Source organism: Gadus macrocephalus, chromosome 16 (assembly GCF_031168955.1).
Source record: "Gadus macrocephalus chromosome 16, ASM3116895v1".
NCBI lineage: Eukaryota > Metazoa > Chordata > Actinopteri > Gadiformes > Gadidae > Gadus > Gadus macrocephalus.
This window is the reverse complement of record NC_082397.1, coordinates 11,194,835-11,217,283: the sequence shown is the minus strand read 5'-3', so window position 1 is coordinate 11,217,283 and position 22,449 is coordinate 11,194,835. Positions and strand designations below refer to the sequence as shown.

The 22,449-nt window shown below is 48.1% G+C and overlaps 2 protein-coding genes across 2 annotated transcripts in view; one reads left to right on the top strand and one right to left on the bottom strand.

The window, feature by feature from the left end:
• The window catches only part of rtn4rl1b (reticulon 4 receptor-like 1b), a 123,394-nt gene extending 102,036 nt beyond the window's left edge, over positions 1 to 21,358 (bottom strand). Inside the window, exon 1 of the mRNA XM_060074336.1 lies at positions 20,070 to 21,358. Coding sequence (XP_059930319.1) covers positions 20,070 to 20,082 — 13 coding nt within the window. The 5' untranslated portion in view covers positions 20,083 to 21,358. The remainder of the gene's footprint in view (positions 1 to 20,069) is intronic.
• An 18-nt stretch (positions 21,359 to 21,376) lies between these two features.
• Positions 21,377 to 22,449, top strand: part of dph1 (diphthamide biosynthesis 1) — a 62,459-nt gene continuing 61,386 nt past the window's right edge. The window contains exons 1-2 of the mRNA XM_060074334.1: positions 21,377 to 21,525; positions 22,027 to 22,176. Coding sequence (XP_059930317.1) covers positions 21,459 to 21,525; positions 22,027 to 22,176 — 217 coding nt within the window. The 5' untranslated portion in view covers positions 21,377 to 21,458. The remainder of the gene's footprint in view (positions 21,526 to 22,026; positions 22,177 to 22,449) is intronic.

Genomic DNA, 22,449 nt, shown 5'->3' with positions numbered 1-22,449 from the left:
CGTCTCCATTTGAGGCCCTCCGCCCTGAATACAGATTGGGAGGCATAATATCCGCTCTGTGGCGGAGGAGTCGCGGGAGGGGGACCACTTTCTGCCTGTACATAATCCCCCCTAAAGAAGCCTCACGTTCACCCTCTCCAAGGTGAGCGTGGTCTCTGAGGGCGGACGGGGGAATGTGGGGGCCTGTTGGGGCCGAGGATGTACAGGATGAAACAACAACAACAATAACAGCAGTGTTGAGGCGAGGGGGAGGCGAGAGGAGGAGGAGGGGGAGGAGGGGGAACTGTGTGACTGAGCAGAGTGCTGCAGACCGAGATCCAGAATCACACTGGGAATCACAACATGATTTTAATAATTCAGGATGGATAGAAGAGAGGGAGAGGGAGGGAGGGGGAGAGGGAGGGAGAGAGACAGAGGGAAGATAGGGCGAGAGATTGGGCGAGAGGGAATGAGAGAGAGAGAGTGAGGAGTGAATCGGAGAGAGCGAGAGAGAGAGATAGAGGGAGAAGGCGAGAGAGGGAGGGAGAGGGCGAGGGGGAGAGAGAGAGAGAGAGAGATAGAGCAGGAGTCCATGAAAGAGTGAGAGAGATAGAGCGAGAGTCCATGAGAGAGTGAGAGAGATAGCGCGAGAGGCCTTAAAAGAGAGAGAGAGATAGAGATGGACAGAGAAGCTCTGCAGCAAACATGGAAGCAGAGGAAAAGACGGAGAGGGAGAAAACATTTCCCGACTGTTTAATGTCTGAGATCTGTGTGTCCGTAGCAGCGGCTACAGCACCATGTCCTGTTAGAGCGTTATGAGTGGTCCCGGTTTAATGCCAACCGGCCACATCTCTACATCTTTACCTTTGGATTGTACCTTAAAGGTCCCATATTATGCCACCAGGTGTGAGTGGGACAAGCCATTACAAACCGGTTTGAAAATCGACCTCTTCTGACATCCCAAATGGGCGTGTCCACCTAGATGTATGATAGATAGATGAGCAACGTTTGCTACGGCCCAGTGGGTAGGCTGGTAGACTGACCAATCCAGCACACATCTAGGTGGACACGCCCTCATGTGATGTCAGAGGAGGACGTTTTCCAAAATGTCTTGTAACAGCAAATCACACTCACACCTGGTGGTGTAATATGGGACCTTTAAACATTGCTCCATTCAATAAAACAACTCGAGTTGTGCGCTCGTCTAATTTAACTACCCTGACAGGGGCTTTGGTTCTGAAAGGGAAACAAGAAAACAGAAAAGAGATATAGAAAGAAAGGAAGGTTCAATCCGACTCGGTGCAATTATCTCGGTTTTCAATTTTCCAATTTGCGAGGCACCTGTTCCTCTCTTATTGGCAGCACTTTGCTCGGAAGTCAGCGGTTAGGTAACCCCCTAATTGAATTCCCTGTCTCGGATGAATCCATTTATTCGCCTGTTTTCCCACTTCCTCTCGCTCCTACCCTGGCCTCCTACCCGGACTTCTCGTGTCATTTTACACACACGCAAACTCACACACACACACACACACACACAGACACACACACACGTTCAAACACACACACACACACACACACACACACACACCCACACACACACACATACACACACACACATATAACAGAACGCACAACGTTGTGTTATAAATGCGTGCGTGTGTTGTTAACTGACACACAGACACAAGCACGCACACACGTGTGTGTATATGTGTATGTGTGTGTGTGTGTGTGTGAACTGACGCCCCTTGGGGAGGACCCAACTTTTGTCGTACTTTACACACACACACACACAAACACAGACACACACACACTCACGCTTATAACAGAACGCACAACATTGTGTTATATATGTGTGTGTGTGTGTGTGTGTGTGTGTGTGTGTGTGTGTGTGTGTGTGTGTGTGTGTGTGTGTGTGTGTGTGTGTGTGTGTGTGTGTGTGTGTGGCGGCGGAGGTGGAGGGCTATGGAGAACACAGCTCGTTAGCCTGAGCCTGTCTTATTTACCAATTTCAATTTACATTAATTATTCGTATGGAGGTCAGCGCGCAGACTGTTGTTCCCGCCTGGTCGCCGGCGGCGAGGAGGAAGTGGTGCGATGACATCTAATCATTGTCAGCCCGCCGCCAGATCTGGAGGGGTGGCATTGGTGGGGGGGGGGGGGGTTTAGGGGAGACTAGCATTGTAATTAAGAGGTACGTGTGAGTGCATTTGTGTGTGTGTGTGTGTGTGTGTGTGTGTGTGTGTGTGTTTGTGTGTGTTTGTGTATAGTGCTTTTTTGATCCAATGTGTCCTTCAGTAAGTAATGATGCAAATTGATTTCGAGGTCCTCGTCTGAGTCATTCTGGGATTGTTTGCTGCATCATATCCAGTGATACTAACAATTTATCTCGCCGGGCCAAAGTCAACATTGACTAATTCATGGTCTTTTTTGGACCTTGAAATAAAACTGAAGCCATAAAAACGAACTTTAAACCTTTAAAAGGCTTAATGTCCGGGTGATAATGCCCTAATGTCTGTTAAGTTAAATTTGTTGGCGCCTCTATTCTATTATTTACGGTTGCCATGTTACTTAGTAGTGCGAAGTGATTAGGACGGACTTTGTGTGAGCTTACCCGCCGTTGTGGCGATGCTGTATTGATATGCTGTTGAGGGCTTGGAATGAATGGACTAAAAAAGTTGTATAAGAGCAATTATTGGTGTTGAACAATGTCCGTTTTGGAGGCGTAAAGCAATGCACAGTAAGCTCTTCGCCCGTGTCCCTGTGTTTCCGTTGTATAAAGTAGACTCACTTTACTGTAGAATACAAAGAGGATTAAACCTGTGTGGTTCTGTTGGTTCCTCATCACTCCAGATGTGTGTGAGCGTCTCCGCTGATTGAGTTTCCCTCCTTAAGCCTCCTTGTATTCGTCCAACCTCTTCCAGAGGCTGAGCTCACTCCTTTCTTTTGTTGTTTTTGTCGTCCATGTCGTTGTTTTGTCGATCAACTCTGCCCTTTATAGTAAATGTTAAATGGACTGTATTTATACAGTGCTTTTTAACAAGTCGCCAACCAATACTCTTTACAATATCGGCCAACATTAACCCATTCATGCACCCATTCACACACCGACGGCGGCGTCATCCACGCAGGGCGACGGCCAGCTCGTCGGGAACAGTCAGGGTCTCCTTATCATGTTAGCCCCGTTGAGGGCTGTGCGGACTGAGCGCGTGCAGCGCTGCAGGGGCCGGGGGGGGGGGGAACAGGGGTCAAGGGAGCTGGCGCTCGGAGGTCACAGCCCTTTGTGTTCAGACACACTCTCTCTGGGGACTCCAGCCCTCTTCCGCCTCGATAGCCCGCTCTCACAACACTCACACTGACCAGCGTGGGCGACAGAGTGTCTTTCTCTCTCTCGACGTCGCTCTATCTGTCTCTCTCGCTCTCTCGCTCTCTCTCTCTCGATGTCGCTCTATCTGTCTCTCTGTCTCTCTCGCTCTCTCTCTTTCTCTCTCTGTCGATGTTGCATGATCTCGCTCACTCACTCTCTCGCTATCTCGCTCCTTATGGTGCTCTTTCTCTCCCTCTTTGTCCCCCCCCCCGACCCTCTAAAATCTGTTTCTCTCATCATTTTTCTCTTCTTCTCTCCATCTTTTTTTCTCTTTCTCTCTCCCTCGGTTGATTTCTCTCCTACTGTTTATTTCTCTCACCTTATTAATTATCTCTCTCCCTCCCTCTGCACATCTCTCTCCTCTCTCTCTCTCTCTCTCTCTCTCTCTCTCTCTCTCTCTCTCTCTCTCTCTCTCTCTCTCTCTCTCTCTCTCTCTCTCTCTCTCTCTCTCTCTCTCTCTCTCTCTCTCTATCTCTCTCTCTATGTCTTAAGTCTTATTAATCATAGAGGAATGAGAGACCCACTTGGGAACACCACACAAGTATTGAGCAGCCTGCCAAGCGCGGGGTACAATGGATGTCACGCAGCACATTACAAGGAATCTTCGGTGTACTTGTGTTATCAGACAGGGAACTCATTTGCATGCGGCGATACTGAACCCACCCTATTATCCTGCTGTAAATAATCCAAACAAAGAGATACGCAGCAGTAGCAGGATCCAGAGAGCAGAGATAGATTCAGCATCCTTCATTTTTGTTTATTTTACCAAACAAATAACAGGGCTTTTATGTTTGCTTTAATTTCTGACAATTAGTAGGATGGTCTTGTCTTGGGGGCAATCAACATATTCATCACAATATTCAGAATAATATGCATCAATATTCATATTCCTATAATAATAACAACACCTTCGCAAAAAAACCTCAAAGTCTGTGTTGTTGCTAGAGCAACCAAACTACCAGAGTTCCAGACTCATTACCTTCTCAACGTTCGTTAACCGCTCAATCTTATCCCAATCATCCCCCAGCTCGTTATTTAAACGATTTGTTCAGTTTACCTTCACGCTTTTAAGCTCATCCTCTTCCAAAGAAAATTCAGAATTGTCTCATTAATGGCTGGAGTGAGGGGTCTTGCGTTACCATAGCAACACATCGGAGTCGAAAACGGGGAATCAAACCCGGAACCTCGCAGTTCCGGGTGTAGTGGTAGCCCCACTACCACTACACTATACTGACAAAAGTAGGCCGGGCAGCCAGGCCAGATCTCACAGCTGTCTGGTCAACAAGCTGCTATCTGCAGACCCACGCCCACTGTCTGCTCTGACCTGAGCTACAGTGACACAGCCTCGTCCTGCTCATATAGTGGCCCGTCAACCTCGGCCACTACAGAAGGCAGGCCCTGGCATCGTGTGAGAGGGGACTGACGAAGCATTGTCACACTGAACAAACCGCTGTGGTCATCAGGAGCTGGACCGGACCCACCAAGCCCACTGCTACGACGAGTTGAACCAACCATCAGTGTGTTGTAAGAGGATTGATCCTGTCCCCAGCCTCTATTCAGAGCCTCTCTCTACTGCCTCTGTCCTCTGCCTCTTTTAACAACCTCGGTCCTTAGCTTACGTACCCAGCCTCTGTCCACAGCCTCTGTATATTGCCTTTGTACCCAGCCTCTGCTATAAGCCTCTGTCCCCAGACTCTTTACCTAGCCTCTGTTCCAAATCTCTGTCCACAACCTCTGGCCCCAGCTTCTCTGCCCAGCCTCTGACCACCGCCTCTGCCCCAAGACTATGTCCCTATCCTCTACCCCGAGTCTCGTTCCCTAGCCTCTGTCCAAAGCCTCTATCCCCAGGTTATTTCACTAGCATCTGCCCCTAGCCTATTTACCCAGCCTCTGGCCCTAGCCTCTGTCTTCGGCCTGTGTGGACAGTGTGGGGACATAGAGCCAGACCTGGGAGGAGGGTGAGGGGGACTGAGGGGTGGTGTGGAGCTAGACCTGGGAGGAGGGTGAGGGGGGCTGAGGGGGGTGGCGTGGGCATTTGCGGGCCATGAATAGGGCACCTGCAGCCAGCGAACGCCCAGTGAACAGCGCCCAGAGCTCGTCCAATCACCAGAGCCGCAGCGGAGCCCAGTGTGGGTTTCACAGGGCTGTGTTCCCCTCTATGGGGCCAGGAGAGACCAGCAGAGCCAGGAGGTTCTGGGTTTGATGGCCGGCCTCCACCTCCATTCATCTGCAGGTATCCTGGAACAGGATGCCTCAGGCCTGCCTACACTTTAACGACAAACGAATGACTGCTGTTGAACCGCATTGGGTGAAAGAGTCTGAGTGAATAAATTACAGGATTAAAAGGTATGAACTCTGCCTTCCCAGACAAAGCTTTACCTGACCAGCCTCTGCAGGGAAACTAAAAGCGAGTCTGGGTTAAACCCAAAAACTCCAAAGTATTAATTTTGCCTTAATTGGCAGGCTGGGCTGATGTTTGCTGGCTACATATTTAAAATTGGATTCAGGAGAACGGTTTGGTTCATAAATGTTAAGAATTAAAACTGCTTTTCATCCTCTGCTGTTAATTTATATCTTGCAGACAAAATAATCTCTGTCTCATTCTCTGGAGACACAAGGGGTTAATATCTCCACTATTCAGCTGAAGGTGAATACGTGTGTGTGTGTGTGTGTGTGTGTGTGTGTGTGTGTGTGTGTGTGTGTGTGTGTGTGTGTGTGTGTGTGTGTGTGTGTGTGTGTGTGTGTGTGTGTGTGTGTGTGTGTGTGTGTGTGTGTGTGTGTGTGTGTGTGTGCATTTGCATGCCTGTTTGTGAATGCATATGTTTCTATTGTTTGTATTCCTATCATGATGTTATTGCTAAGTATGTGTGTGCCTTTAAGTGTGTGTCTGTGTGTGTGCATGCGTCTGTTTGTATGCGTGTGTGTGCTTGCTTGTGTTTGTATGTATGCATAACTATGTATGTATGTATGTATGTATGTATGTATGTATGTATGTATGTATGTATGAATGAATGAATGTTTGTATGTATGTATGTATGTGTGTATGTGTGTGGGTGTGTGTGCGTGCGTGCGTGCGTGTGTGCGTTTGTGTGTGTGTGTGTGTGTGTGTCTGTGCATGCAGGTGTGTGCATGTGTGCGTGCGTGCGCTCGCGTTTGTGTGTGTGTTTGTGTGTGCGTGTGCATGCACGTGTGTGTGTGTGTTTGTGTGTGTGTGTGTGTGTGTGTGTGTGTGTGTGTATGTCTGTGTGGTGTGCCTGCTCTTGTGTGTGTGCGTTTGCGTATGTGTCTGCGTGCGTGCTCGCGGGGCATATCTATGCAGAATGTATCTCCCTTGGAAGCAGGCGAATGGATGAACCAGATAGTTCCAGAGAAAAGGGCGCTAATCTCAGGGCTCACTGAGCTCCTCGTGTCTCTCTCCAAAGCCAACACCGCGGGGCACACCTGCACTAATTACCTGTCCAAACCTCCATTACAGCCTCCATTCTGCCTCTATCTCTCTATGTCTCTGTCTCGTTCCGCCTCTGTCTCCCTATCTGTTGCTCTCTCTCTCTCGCTCTCTGTCTCTCTTTCCGTCTGATTTTCTCTCTCTACCTGCCTGCCTGTTTCTCTCACTCTCTCTTTCTCTGTCTCTATCCCTCTCTGTTTCATTCTCTCTCTATCTCTGTCTCATTCTCCCTCGGCCCTTGCCTGTCACTCTCTTTCTCTGTCTCTCTTTTTCTGCCTCTGTCGCTCTCTTCCTCTCCATCTCTGTTTACCTTTATGCATGTACAGAAGGCAATCCAACCCAAGCATAGACACACACACACACACATACACACGCAAACACACACACTCACTCACTCCCCCCCGCCTGAGCGACTTGATCTAAACCTCTCCCAAGTTATTCATAATGGATGAGGCACTCCAAGGGACATGCTATGTGTAGGCTAAACACCAGCACCAGAAACTATAAACAGGGCGAAAACACGGTGACATGCCAGCCTGCGACACTGACAGAGTGTGGGAGCCTCACTTAACTTATCACCTCCTCCTAAGAGAGACGGCCCCGCACTCGCTGATTGACTGATCCCCGGGGCGGCGGCGAGGGGGCTGTACGTGCGCTTTGCCCCAGATGACTGCGCCGCACTTGGCTAGAGCTAGCTCACTGCAGTCCCCGACCACTCCATCCATCACCGGAGGGGGGGGAGAGAGCCTGACACACCCCAAAAGAAACCCTGCTCGGTTCGATAAAGTCCCGACAGCTATGAGCCCACCTGACACGCTCCCTATCTCAATCGGCCTCTATCTCCATACATCCCTCAGTCCCGCTGCCGTCTCTGTCTTAATCTCTGGCTCTTAACCCCCTCTGACTGCATCAGGGGGGGCAGAGCAAATAACAAAAGGTTCTCCGGCATTGCCTCCTCCATTGCAGTCCCTTCCCACAGCCGTCTTGGCTCTCGCTCTTGATGTCTGCCTCTTTAAGATGCGGGGAGGGGGGGGGGGGGTGAGAACGATGCCGCCCCAGAGTGAGAATTAGCGAAAGGAGGCAAAATGACAGAAGCATGAAAGGAAGTAGGGCTCTTATTATGGCCTGAGCGCACGAGCATGCATGTGGGAGTGGAGATGGATAAACGAGCTCCATTCGCCCAGTGCTTTCCCCCTCTCTCTCTCTCTCTCCCCCCCCCCCCCCCCCCCCTCTCTTGTTCTCCGAGGCTATTGTTACGGAACTTTTTGGTGAATAATTCACAAGGCTGCGCTGAGTGAGGAGGAGACGCCGACAGATCTTCCAAGTTATTATTTCGCCAAACGCCATCAATCCTCCCCTACCGACATCCCTAGCATAGGATTAGAAGCACCGCGACACTTCATAAATCCAGAGTCACCCGACCGCAGACCGCCAACGCCACCATCGCCACCGACCCCACCTACACCACCACCACCTCCGCCGCTACCTCTCGTTTAATGTCCCCCTCGTCGGATCCGCAGGCTGGCTGACTTCCGCCGTGTTTACCTCTGGGCCGGCGCCCGTCGTTACGAGTGTGCTTCAGCGTCAGCCCCCCTCCACGTTACACCGATCGCCCGAGGGCAAACCAAAAGGGGCATCTTCTTATCGGCCATTTCGAAGACTAAGAGGCCGGGGCCCGGGTTCGGCTTAGCGAGCGCCGGAGCTGTCAGCGGTGCAGAAGTGAGCTGGGGAGACGATCCTCTATATCCAGGGTTGTGGGCCAGGGCCATAGCCGTGTTGGCTGTCAGGCCGAGACGTCTCTGTGCTTTACGGGCACCCCCTTGGGGGGGGGGGGGGCAGCACACAGGCTGATTGAGGCCTTGACTGGGGCGCCGAGGCTGCAGACACGGCGCACGCAGTAGTGACTCCATTACCCCTACAGTTTGTTCTTTTACGTCCCTTCCTCTCTCTCTCTCTCTCTCCTCTCTCTCTCTCTCTCTCTCTCTCTCTCTCTCTCTCTCTCTCTCTCTCTCTCTCTCTCTCTCGTTTCTGATCCGACAGCAGGATGCATTCCCTCTGCGACGTCCTCAAACACAACACACAGGGAGGGGAGGAGAAGGGAAGGGAGAGGTGATTGGGAGGGATGATACACAGAGGAAACAGCTCTGCACTTTCAAGATAGGCATATAGGTAGATAGGTGTATAGATAGAGAGGAGAGAGAGCGAGAGAGAGAGAGAGAGAGAGAGAGAGAGAGATGCAGAGAGGGAGAGAGAGAGCAAGATGCAGAGATAGAGCGAGATGCAGAGAGAGCGAGAGCAAGAGCGGGAGAGAGCCAGAGATGCAGTAAGAGAGATGCAGAGAGAGAGAGAGAGAAAGAGAGCTAGAGAGAGAGAGAGAGAGAGAGAGAGAGAGAGAGAGAGAGAGAGAGAGAGAGAGAGAGAGAGAGAGAGAGAGAGAGAGAGATACATTTGGTATCTGCATCCAAACGCCACTTGTGAGTGTATTGAAAGTACATATCCAAGCCTGCCAAGGGTAAATGGGTAAAAAAATCAAAATAATCGAGCCACTATTATCTTTGAAATGCGTATCTTTCCTCCGACAGGAAGGTACACTGGTCTCCACCAGAGTGCAAGAGCTAAGGGAAAGCACTTCATTGAAATGCACAAGTGTAGCAGCACAAGACTTGGCTGATTAGAATGTAAAACCAGCAGCCATCAGCCTCCCTTCTCTTTGCTCCACCGTCCCTCTCCTTCAACACCCCTATCCTCTCCTCCATCCAATTCTCCCTTACACCCTTCTATGGCACCTACCCTTACCTCTCCTCCACCCCTCTCCCTCCTCCTCCCCCTCACCTTCCTCCACCCCTCTCTCTGTCCACCCCTCTCCCTCCTCCACCCCTCTCCCTCCTCCACCCCTCTCTCTTGTCCACCCCTCTCCCTCCTCCACCCCTCTCCCTCCTCCGCCCCTCTCCTCTTGTCCACCCCTCTCCCTCCTCCACCCCTCTCTCATGTCCACCCCTCTCTCTCCTCCACCCCTCTCCCTCCACCCCGCTCCGTCTCTCTCCTCCACCCCTATCTCTCCTCCACCCCTCTCCCTCCTCCACAACTCCCTCTTGTCCACCCCTCTCCCTCCTCCACCCTTCTCTAGATGCAGGGTCACCCCCCCCCCCCCCCCCCCCCCCCCCCAACACCTCCACCTCAGGAAGGGTCCAGGGTCTCCCAGCAGCACCACTGCAGACGTTATGCTGGTTCAGAGCAGAAAACCAGCAGAGCAACGCCCCTGCAGTCGACCCGCTTCGCCGAATCAGCCGGCGAACCCAGTCCGGCGAAGGAAAGTGCTTCTCTAGCCCAAGTAGCAGAACATGCTACGCCCTTATCTCTGGCACACACACGCAGCAGCACCTGGCAGTCTGCTCGTGATTTGGAGCCCCATGTGTTTTTGACGCGGCGGTCTTTATCATCACCGCTCTCAAACAGAAGCCTGTCGATGCTTCCCCCGTTTGCACGGCCCCACCACACTGAAGGAAAACGTGTTTTGCAGGAGAAAGAAAAAACATGGACAAATGTCAAGGACTTCACCCTGATTCAGAACACAAAAGGAGTGGGTGAGAGCGATGGAATGATTTTCTGTGCAGGAATAGATTTCAATAGGATCAAGTAGGCATGCGATGGCAGCAGGGAATTTTTTAGACCACAATTTTGAGCGATGTGTTTGCAAAACTCAGAAGTTAAATTAAATGGGTAACACCAAATCATTGCTATTATGACTACATAATACCGTTAGAATTGCTAATAAAAAAACATTTTATTGTAGAGCATGTTTGTAACTAACAACAACTCCATCTGCTTTATAAATAAGACGTATCACTCGTTCCTCCTTAGCTCTCTTTTGTATGCTGCGTTAAATTAGGTTGTTCTGCTCAAGCCATTACACAAGACAACATCTGGTGAACAGCGTGCGTTTCCTAATTTCATCTTGATGTGTTCACACAATGGAAACCCTTCAACAGTTGTATGTAAACAATAACACAATACGCAATAAAGAACTTTGATTCTGTGGTGCATTTTACGATGAGGGTGTGAAGGCAATAACTTAATCCGCTGAAAGGCAGACCTGCAGTTATGTCGGAATTGAAATGCAGACAGAGGGAGAGCAGTACAATGGAAGAATGAGAGGCCCAACAACATGCCCAAATCGCTGTATTGAACACATGTCGTATTTTGGTGTCAACATTTCGATTTTTTGGATTGAAATTGTCACAGCCCTTTTAATTACAGCACTCCACCACCACCAGCACTGCCCCAAACACCAACACCACCACCACCACCACCAGCACCACCACCCCCCAAACCCCACCACCACAACCAGCCAGCTAATGACTATCTGTGTTTATTCTGGGCCACATCAGTCGGGCCCAACAGGGAGGAAAGCAGCACAGGGCTACACAAATAACAGGTGGACGAGTACTGGAGCTGATACCTCGGTCGATATAAGTAAGGAGAAAAGTGTGTCTTCATCCATTCTATACCGGGACAGGAGGGACACGTACAGAGTGCTGTACATCTTTGAGTGGTAGACTATTATCTTAGATATAACATTTATGATAAATGAAAACGATATTTTCTGTTTTGGTAATCGTATGGTTTTATGGACTATAAGACGTTTCACAACCCGAGCACCACCCACTTAATGAGTCGTGACTGAGTCGTAACTTACTAACTGAACATTTACGGCACCAAACTAATTGACAACGAGCAGAAGAAGTCGTCGGTGTGTCAAAATCTTTATAAAAGGACGACAAAAAAAGATATGAGGGCAAATTGTTCGAAAACAATATATATCCTGTATACATATTTATATATATATATATGTTATTTATTTACATATTATCTGCTTTGGGATGTCCCATCAACCTCAGATTAACGCCTGATCGGCTTTGCGTGTGAACACAGTAGAATTGGCACCTTGGCACGCATTGCTGCTCCATCCATTCCAACCCATTAGATTGTGGCATTATACACATTATACACATTAGAAGACCTAATGGAACCACCCATGTGTGGCGTTCTTTCAGCTACGCAACGCTGCCTGACGACATACAGCCTCCGTGGCTCATTGAAGCTCTGTCTTAACCACGTTGGACTTGGACCAGGAGTGGACCCTGTGACAGATCTAGAACATGTTACATGGTGTGGCAAAGGGGTGGCAAGAGTACTTGGCAGGGGGGCATAAGTTTAGTTTTTTTATAATTTGTATCAAGCCAAAATGATCAGGCAAAATTATTCTGCAGACCATGGGCGAGCTAATTAATTGCTAATTAATGAACGTTTCCAATTATACGCCTTTGGTTCATATGAGGTGTGTCTCAATGCTTTGAGTGGCTTGAGGTCATAGTGGCGGTTTATTTGTAAAAGATCATTATTATCTATTATTTTAATGACACAAAAGTTTGTTGGGCAACTTGGGGAGGGGGGGGGGCAAGGCTCTAAAGTATATATATATATATATATATATATATATATATATATATATATTTAAACTCAAAAATTCATTGAGGGAAAAGCCCTCATTTGCAATGATGTCGAGTGAGTACATTGTAGTACAAAGTACAAGGGAAACACAAAAGACACATCGATTTTGGAATCTAACAGAAATAACAGGATCAAAAATGTTAAGAGCAGCAAAAGAAAAGAAAAAGACAATTAAAACACATAAATAATAACAAACACATTTAAATAAAACAATTACATGAATGAGACAGGTGGTCCTTGAGCAATGTCTTCAAAAGGTTCAATGGAACCAAAGTGTTAATACCTAGCTCATGCTGCAGGGTATTCCAAGCTGATGGGGCATAAAAGCTAAAAGCAGTTTTCCCTAGCTCAGTACGGACTTGAGGGATATTTAATGCCAACCTGCCAGCCCGTGTATGGTAGGGGCTTGAATACCAGTCAATCAATGATGCAATATATAGGCAGGAAGTTTCCCTAATAATGCTTTATAAATAAATAAAAACAAATGCAAATCGCGCCTTGCGGATAGAGAAATCCATCCAACTTTTTCATATAGAGTACAACGGTGGGTATTGTAGGCTTCCTCCGTTATGAATCTAAGGGCTGAATGGTATGCTGCATCCAGGGCCTTGAGAGACATGGCAGATGCATGTCTATAAACCACATCTCCGTAATCCAGTGCAGAGAGGACAACTGCCTCCATAATCCTTTTCCTACAGAGAATTGGGAATTTACATCTGTTCCTAAATTGGGGGGGGGGGTGGCTCCCTGATTGGGCCAAGCGCCCACCCCCAGCCCCCACACAGTACTGAGGCCATGTGATAGTACAGCTAGCAGGGCGTAGACTACAGTGCACTCAGTGCACACTTTGGCCAATTAAGTTAATCCAGGGGTACCGCGCCGACCCCTCCCATCGACCGTCGGATTGGTCGAAGAAGAGTAGGTCGGATTTCTGTCGACCAAGACTTCTTTCGGCTGACTACAGCCCCAGCGTGTTCGACGGCCCGGCCCCTCGCCGGTCCTCTTTATAGCCTCTTCCCGGGCCCCTCGTCCCCCAGGCATAGAGCCGCGCTGATGACATTTCCCCAAACACAGACATGGCAACTTTTACAACCGCTCGGCACAGATGTTCCTGTCACAGCGGCCGGTCTCATTAAGGTCAGGGAGGAAGTGGGCCGAGGCGGACGGCTGTGGTGCATTGTGGGGATGCTGGGTGTGTGTATGCGTGAGTATAGATAGAAATATCCAATCCATCGGTCGATGGGTGGGGTGTGTGTGGATGTGTGGGTGTGTGTGTGTATGTCTGTGGGTGTGGAAGTGTGCATGTTTTTATATGTGTGTGCAGGTGTATAGGGGGGGGTATATGGAAGTGTGCAGGTATATATGTGTGTGTGAAGGTGTATGTGTGTTTGTGTGCGTATGGGGGGTGTAAATGTGTAGGTAGATGTGTGTTTCTGCAGGTATACATGTGTCTCTGCAGGTGTATGCGGTGAGTGTGCAGTAGGTACGTGGGTTTGCAGGTATATATATGCATGTGTGTCTGCAGGTATATATTTTTAATTCCACTCCAGAGCCAAAGCGCAGACTTTTCCCTCCCGGGGTCATCTTACGGAGAGGCGCAACGGAGACGAAATTAACTGTTGTTTTCCCTCCCGACAGCTCGGGGTAAATGAGATCGGGACTTTGACAAAGGATGGAGTTTGAGATTCATCAGAGGCTTAATAAACAAGAGGAATCAATGCTCGCCGTGACAATCAGTTCGGGCTTAATGTCCCACACAGGCACGCAGACACACACAGGCACACAGACAAACACACGCACACACACACACACACACACACACAAGCACGAGTGGGCGCGCGTGCCTCGGCGTTCATCTGCGACGCTGTTCCATCACGTACTTAGACGTGTGCATATTAATCTGCAAAATACAAGCCACAACAACATCAAAACAAGCTCGATGGAGAGAAGCTGGGCCCACTCATCCACTTCCCCCCCCTAAACCCCCCTCCCCCCTCCCCGGCCAGCGTGCTGTCCTGTCGCAGAGCGTCATCCTATCTGGAGGAATCGCTAACTCCCAATGCCAAAAGGGCAAATGCCCAGGTGCTGGTGTGGCTGAATTGCTGTCTTCAGCACACAAAGGCACTGTCACCTGGGGAGGACGGCTTGGAAGAGTGGGGTGGAGGAGGTGGTGGGGGTGGAGGAGGTGGTGGTGGTGGGGGGGGGCGCTGTCAGAGTAACAGGAGAGCACCTGGGATTACTGTCAACAGTCTCCTGGACTGTCTCCCTGCACGCCAGTCCAACACGCACAAAAGCACGCTCGCACGCACGCACGCACACACGCTCGCTCGCACATGCACGCACATGCACACACGGGCACACACACACCCATCCCGTCTCCTCTGATCAATGGAAGTCTCGTTGACTTTGACCTTTAAACTCCAATTAGCCACTTAATGAGGAATTAATTATTAATATTGGAAAAACCAACAGGGCCGGGGTTGTTGCTCACCTCCGGCTCATTATCATTCGTTAATGACCATGCCTTGCATCTCATTTGGGGCGAGAAGCGGGGGAACGTCACATGTTTGTTGTTCGCATCTTTTAAAGGGCAAATGGAGAAAGTGTTTGCAGGCGTATTATTTGCATCTCTTCATCACTGGCTCCCGTTGCGGGTCAGGATGTTGTCTGGATTGAATCATTCAAGACGCCTCTTCAGTCCGCATTAATAGGAGAGTCCTCAGCGACAGAAGAGCAGAGCGTCCACTCAGAGGACCCAGAGCCCTCGCATCCTAATTCAGTGTGAAATGGTCGACATGGAAGTGTCAAAATGGCTCCCAGAGAAACAACAGTTCACTGCGAGTGGAGAGGATCGTGACACAGCGAACACAGGGTGCACCAGTTAGGGTTTGCTTTTTGCAAACGCACACACACAAACATACACATGCTCGCACACAGACACACACATGTTCACACACACACACCCCCACACATGTTCCCACACACAGACACGCACAAAAGCAAACACATAAACACAACCGCAAGAAACACAGACACACGCACATGCTCACACACACAGAGACACACACTCACATACAAAAATGTGCACACATGCACACACACACACACACACACACACACACACACACACACACACACACACACACACACACACACACACGCACATACAAAAATGTGCACACATGCACACACACACACACACACGCACATACAAAAACACACACACACCCTTGTTAATTATTTTCGACTTCTGTCGAGTTTCGAGCTACAAAGGCGACAGCCACGGGCTCCCATGGTTATGCTTCCCAGAGTATCGGCCACTAAATAAATGGCTCTTGGATTTGGACAATCACTTCCCGCTAAATGACCTGCTTGGCATGCAAACCTGAAGCCGGAGGTGTGCCCCATAGCAGCGTAATAAATGTGACTCAGCAATCCAATAAATGATCATGTTCACTCAATTACCCTCGACGCTCGGTTTTATTGGCTGGGTCTGTAGATTACAAATAGACCAATCAGTGTCCTTATAGGGTTTTTGATTGCCTCGCCGATATACAGCCATCGTCAAACCCGATACAATCATGGTGTACAGGGTGATGCTTGTGAGCCGGTGTACATGAGTTCTCACCGCCGTCCTGACAAGGCCGCCGCTGCCGCCACCGCCATTATCCGGTTCCCTAACGCCGTGCGAGGGAAAAGCTCAAATATCTCAAAGACATTTACATTTTCAAACACTCACGAGACGGCATGAGAGGAAATTAGGTTCTCCGTCAAAGAGATTAAGGATTTTCTTTTCGGTAAGGAAGTTAACTTTTTCCTCTCTCTCTCTCTTTTTCTCTCTCTCTACACTCTATTATCCTCTTCACTTCACCTTCATCCTGCTCCTCCTTCTCCGCCTGATCGGCAGCGGGCCGCACCGTGACGCTCCCTCTTCCCGCCGTCAGTCTGCGTGTCGTAAGCAAACGCCATGAGAATCCCCATGCCAGACGGCGAATCGTGACGCACGCCGCGGGGCTTAGAGAAGATAATGTGAAGGAGCCAAATCTGTTTAAATAAAACTCTCAAGTTATATACACACTCACATTGGGTCGTGACAGCGACTGGAACGGTTTATACAGCACGTATTGTGTGGCGAATTAGCACCGCCAAACATGTGGTAGTAGTATCAACTCATGACACTCACACTGAGTTTGCCCAAGGGCTGCCTACCTCCACACATGACCAGCCTGCTGCCAGAACCGGCTAGATCTTCAGTGGCCATGACAGATGCAAATTTACCGGCGACTTCCACCTCTGTTTTACTGATCAACACTGCACTTGAAGCCCGGGAATCACAGGCACTCAAAAGTGATAACACCTCCCTGACAGGAGAGAAAAAGGCAAGAGAGAGAGAATGAGAGAGAGGGAGAGGGGGAGAGAGAGAGAGGGGGAGAGAGAGAGAGAGAAAGACCGATAGCGAGAGGGCCCTGTATTTGATTAGTGGTCCTTCATGGAAAATGGGAAGCCGAGTGACAGCAGCTTTCAGTTCCCCTGTGTGTCTTTGTGTTTGTGTATGTGTTTGTGAGTTTGTGTGTGTGTGTACTAAGTGTGAATGTGTTTGATAGCCATCACTTACTGATTAGAATTAGAATAACAAATTAAGAATAAAAATGTGTCAACAAGTACATGAAGAGAACCTAAACCAGTATGGCCAGCAAGCCTTAGGGCAGAGAACCTACACAAGTATGGCCAGCAAGCCTTAGAGCAGAGAATCTAAACCAGTATGGCCAGCAAGCCTTAGAGCAGAGAACCTAAACCAGCATTGCCAGTGAGCCTTAGAGCAGAGAACCTAAATCAGTTTGGCCAGCAAGTCAGAGCAGAGAAGCTACACATGTGAACATATCTAGCAAACCTGGGGGGCGACAACCGACGACGTGTATTGATTGATTGAAAACTTTATTGAACAACAATCAACAACAATCAAGTGTTCAAAAGGATAAAAACACCAAAAAAGCCCAAAGGCTTGTCTCCATTGTGGTCCTTACATGCCTAGCTAGTCTGGGAGCATAGAATATAAACAATTGTACATGGCTACCAAACCCGGGAGCAGAGGCCACAGGTGTTGTCCTTACCCTGAATGTGTTATATTCCACTGGGCTCATTACCGGTAAGTCCTCCCCCTGTCCCCAGGGTCCTATACATCACACTGCCTCCGCGGGCACTGTGTGTGAACCTGGATGACAAATTCAATGTGGACCATAAACCCTCAGTTAGCAGCCAGCGATGTGGATAAAACGAGGATGAAATTGTGATGTTTGTGGCAGGCAAATAAAGCGTTGCCTTTATACATTTCTGAAACTGTAAAAGGAAAATGTTGCATGGGTGTGTGTGTGTGTGTGTGTGTGTGTGTGTGTGTGTGTGTGTGTGTGTGTACTATTTACTTAAGCAGCACATAATGTATGTAAGATGTATCTGTTTGGAGATGATTGTTTTTTTATATATAAAAAATGCTAAACAAATGTTTGCAGGAATACATTCAACGACTGAAAAAGCCTGAGTGACACATTCCAGCAATTACACCGGATCACAGACACATTTGTAGAAATCAGCGGACATCTTGTCAACTCTTTCTCCTCATCCAGCTCCTGTGAAACATCATCTTTTGTTTGCTTCATAGCTGATTGCTGAGAGAGAGAGAGAGAGAGAGAGAGAGAGAGAGAGAGAGAGAGAGAGAGAGAGAGAGAGAGAGAGAGAGAGAGAGAAATGCAGTAAGCCTTGCAGACACAATTATACAGATGTACATGGAAGCATTTATGTCGGATGGGTGTGTGTTGTGTACACAGTCAAACACGCAGAAACACGCAGCAGCTTTAATCATTTGTTCACAACTTGCTCATGCATACCACACACACACACACACACACACACACACACACACACACACACACACACACACACACACACACACACACACACACACACGTGCCACAGACACCAGGGGTAAGCCATGGACTGAATTACCAAAATGTTCTGCGATTACACTTCCTGTTCAAACAACGATATGGGGGAAACGACGATAGGCCATCTGCTGTTAAAGCAATTGAATATGCGCCAGTGTCTAATGCGTATCTGGAGCGGGTATACTTAGCCCTTTGTGAACAGGACTATGCCCGGCCTGCCTCGGATGCACCAATGACAGCTGACAGGCTCGTGTACTGTATCGTGTATTCGGGAAACGGTGGGGATAAGTGCCAAATGAAGTGAATTTATAATTATCAGTGAATTAAAGTCGTGATAACACAAGTAACACAATTAAAGTGACTTAGTTCTGAACTCCTGCTCCCTGTTTGAAGGTGACACATTTCTGCCTTACAATAACCACTTGAGCGAGAGAAACGATGGTTAAAACGGAGAGAGATACAGTACAATGCTTCGACTTCAAATGCCTTCAAACGCCTTCTTTCCTTTCCAGCAATTTGCGATATGCCAGGATAGCTGAGTCAGAATTTATAAACAGCAGCTTGAAACCAGAACCAGGGCCTATATGGGACACGCTTTGAAACCTGCACAGTCCTTCCTTTTCCTCCCTCATCATCCCTCTCTGTCTCTATACCGGGACATCGCGTTTCACTCGGCTCTGCCCGTCAATGGAAAACGTGTTCAAACGCGGCGGGGAATGATAAGCAGCATTACCCATCAGCACAGAAAACCTTAACCAGCGCTCCCATTAGCAGCAGCACACACAACACGTGAGTGACAGTCGACCGAACACCCGAATATGTTGGAATATATACAGCGACTCATTATTCCTTTTCCAATCATGGCCAGAGAGAGAGGCCAGTCACTCCGTGTACCAGAGCGTGCGGCCGTTTCAGAGGATGCCTTCAAAGCAAATATTCCTCTGCATGCTAATTGCAGTTCCGTGTCCAATCCAATTTGAACCATAATCAATATAATTAAATTACTGCTGAAGTCCTCCTGCCTTTTTCTTCTCCTCCGCCTCCCAGGTGCACAGAATAAGCCTATACACAGGCATATGTGATGTTTACTGACAGACAGTATAGATATTCAATTATGTTAACCAGCCACGCGGTTGTGTGATAATAAATTACCGTGTGTGTGTGTGTGTGTGTGTGTGTGTGTGTGTGTGTGTGTGTGTGTGTGTGTGTGTGTGTGTGTGTGTGTGTGTGTGTGTGTGTGTGTGTGTGTGTGTGTGTGTGTGTGTGTGTGTGTGTGTGTGTGTGCGCACACGTCCGCGTGTGTGTGTGTTAGGGCCGGGTAGATGGAGTGGCTGTTGGGGATAGTTGCTGTTTATGTGTGTAGTTTGATCTGTTTGATCCCTCTCCAAACATGGTAAACAACATGTATTTCTCGCCGTTGTAGCTCCCAGGTTCGGCCAAACCAAAGCAAACCATGCGTCTCATCCTAGATCCATATTGCACGAGGAGCTCTTCAAGACATTCGAGTTATATTCGGTACACACCACGGGTGTGTTGATGTTTTTTTTTTTTTCTTGATGTTTTTTATAGCCAGCCGTATGACCCTGATACAACTCATAAACTGCAGTGCGGCATGGTGTGTTATTATCAATCGGCCGCGGTTACATAGATTAATATTTCATTTTCCACAACCTCGTGAGTGTTGGAGGGGAAATGCGCTTCGAATGGCGCATTGACTGCAGAAACCCTGGGCAGCGTTTTAAAACACGTCTCATGTGCAAAGCAGAAAAACGCACCGCCACACAATACAGCTGTATTAAAAGGATTCGGCCATAAAAGTTTTTTCACTCACCCCTTTTGAACATTTTGCTGCACTAGATGTAACTGGTCTCTGGTCCTCCGAAAATCATCTATTGATATATTCCAGGCCCAAACTTCAGTTGGGAAGTTGAAATTGATTAGAAGCCGTCTGGTGTCGTCTTGGTGGGGAATGTCAGTGTGGTGGACTCCTCTCTCAGGCTTGGACAGGCGATCCTATCCGAAATACGGAACCAAAACGGAGCTCACCATACATCAACGACACGCATAGGTCTTCTTTTCCACAAAGTCTGCGAGACGTTAGTCGAGTCCAAAGCTGTCAGTGCGCATTGAAATCAGCCCCAAAACAACTCCACACTATGTGTCGAGCATGGCTGTCGAGTCTCCAGTGATAGCCATCACTTACTTATTAGAGGCGAAAGAGATCCAATCAGTTCAAATGGAAAGTCTCCGTAAAAATTAGCAGTCTCCAAAAAATACAGTTCTTTTAATTTCCAGAGGAGCCGATGTAGACGTCTTCCAGATGAGCGGAGGAACACGCCAGTGGATGAAGCGACAAATCGTATCGCCTTCGTTGAAATCTTCAATTAACATAAGTTATTTGGATTTACATCCGCGCGTCTGATGTTGGATTATAAATCCTCAAATCCTCTTTATAACACCGCAGACTTTGACTCGCTGCTCCGCTGCCCTGGAATCCTTTTTTCTTAGCAGTTCCCTCTGCTTGTCATTGTTACATGTCTCTGATGATGATCATCTTATCTCAAAAAAGGTCTCTCGGATCTTCTTCATACGGATCCGTATGTCAGTGGATGCGCATGTGGGGGGTTCACACACAGGAGGAAAAGTGTGCCGAATCAGCGCCTGTTTACACGGCAGGCACCTGGTCCATCTGTCTGCATCCCTCCCTGTCTCTCTGTTCACCGGAGACTCTGTGGATGGAGGAGGATGCTCTGCCTCTCCTCCACTTGAGCTTTGCTTTTCATACGGAAACACTCTCTAAAAAATCCGCACCAAAACAACCTCAATAGTTGACCGTACCTCGCATAACGCGGGTGCTACCTGCACCTTATCAGGGGATTGTTTCAGCATTGCGATTGCAAAATTGGAAATTATGAGGGATTATATAAAAAAGGGATATGGGGTTGAGCGACAGCGATCGCTCATTCACCTTTTTTTATTTTCTTGTGACGCTTCTATCAGACGGAACAAAACTGTGCCTTTTTCAGTGTTGTTAAATCATGTTATAATTATATATATTCAGTAATTTGAATCATTTATGGCTGTCGGGGAGGGGACGTGGACTGTATTATCCCATCCCGTCCAGAACTATCAACAGCGACGCTGCGCTCGACGCCATCGACGCTCGATTACTTCCCCGCTCCGCTCTGGGATCGACTGCCTTTGCCTTTTCAGTTCTCACATGTTCGAGGAAAACATGGCAGACCCCGCGAAAGACACGCAGATTGTTACAGTAAAGAAGAATATAGGTAAATATAACAATATAGACACATTAGATAAATTATACATCTAATATAAATATATGCATATTATGTTGGTAGAACCAGCCTCGAAATGTGTAAGAGCTAAGGCTCACCGTTGACTACTGTTGTTGCTAGCCGGCACGCACTTGGTAAGGGAGAGCAGTGAGAGGAAATGTGAACAATAAGCAGGCATACAAGCTGTTTATCTGTAATGTACACCAAAGCTTTGGACATATATTGTGCGAAACGTGTGTTTTGCGTTGTCTGCTCGGCTGTTTTGTATTGACTAAAGCTACCTGTCACTTTAGTCATTCTGTTCGCAGGTTGCTTATAATATTATATAACACACGTTGTATATTACCCATAACGTTTATAAACCAAAACAATGAGAACAGGAATCCCTTGTAGACATGAAACTATATTGTATCGACGATGATTGGGCTTCTTCACATGATTGACATACTTCCATTCGACTGCTGATTTCTCCTCTCCTCTCCCCTCCGTAAGCGCGTGGTCCACGGCGGGTGATCAATCAAATCCCCGAAGACATCCTGCAGGACCCGGAGATCAACGAGGCGATCAGAGTTCTACCTGCAAACTACAACTTTGAAATCCACAAGACGATATGGCGTGTCAGACAAGCAAACTCCAAGAGAGGTGAGCTCAGTCAATACCCCATTAGTATAAAGATTAATTGGGTATTGCATTGAAGCATTTTAAATATTCGGATTAATTCAAATCTTAGTTGTGTATCATCTTATCCAAGCTATCTCTGTTGTATACGGGGAATGGATTAATCTAACAATTGTTAGTGCTTGGCATTTGTTTCTATGAACATCCTTATTGTACTGACAGCGATATATTGCTGTTTCTCTTTCTTCTGACAAATTATTGAATGAATACTTTATTCCAGACTCAAAGCCATATAAA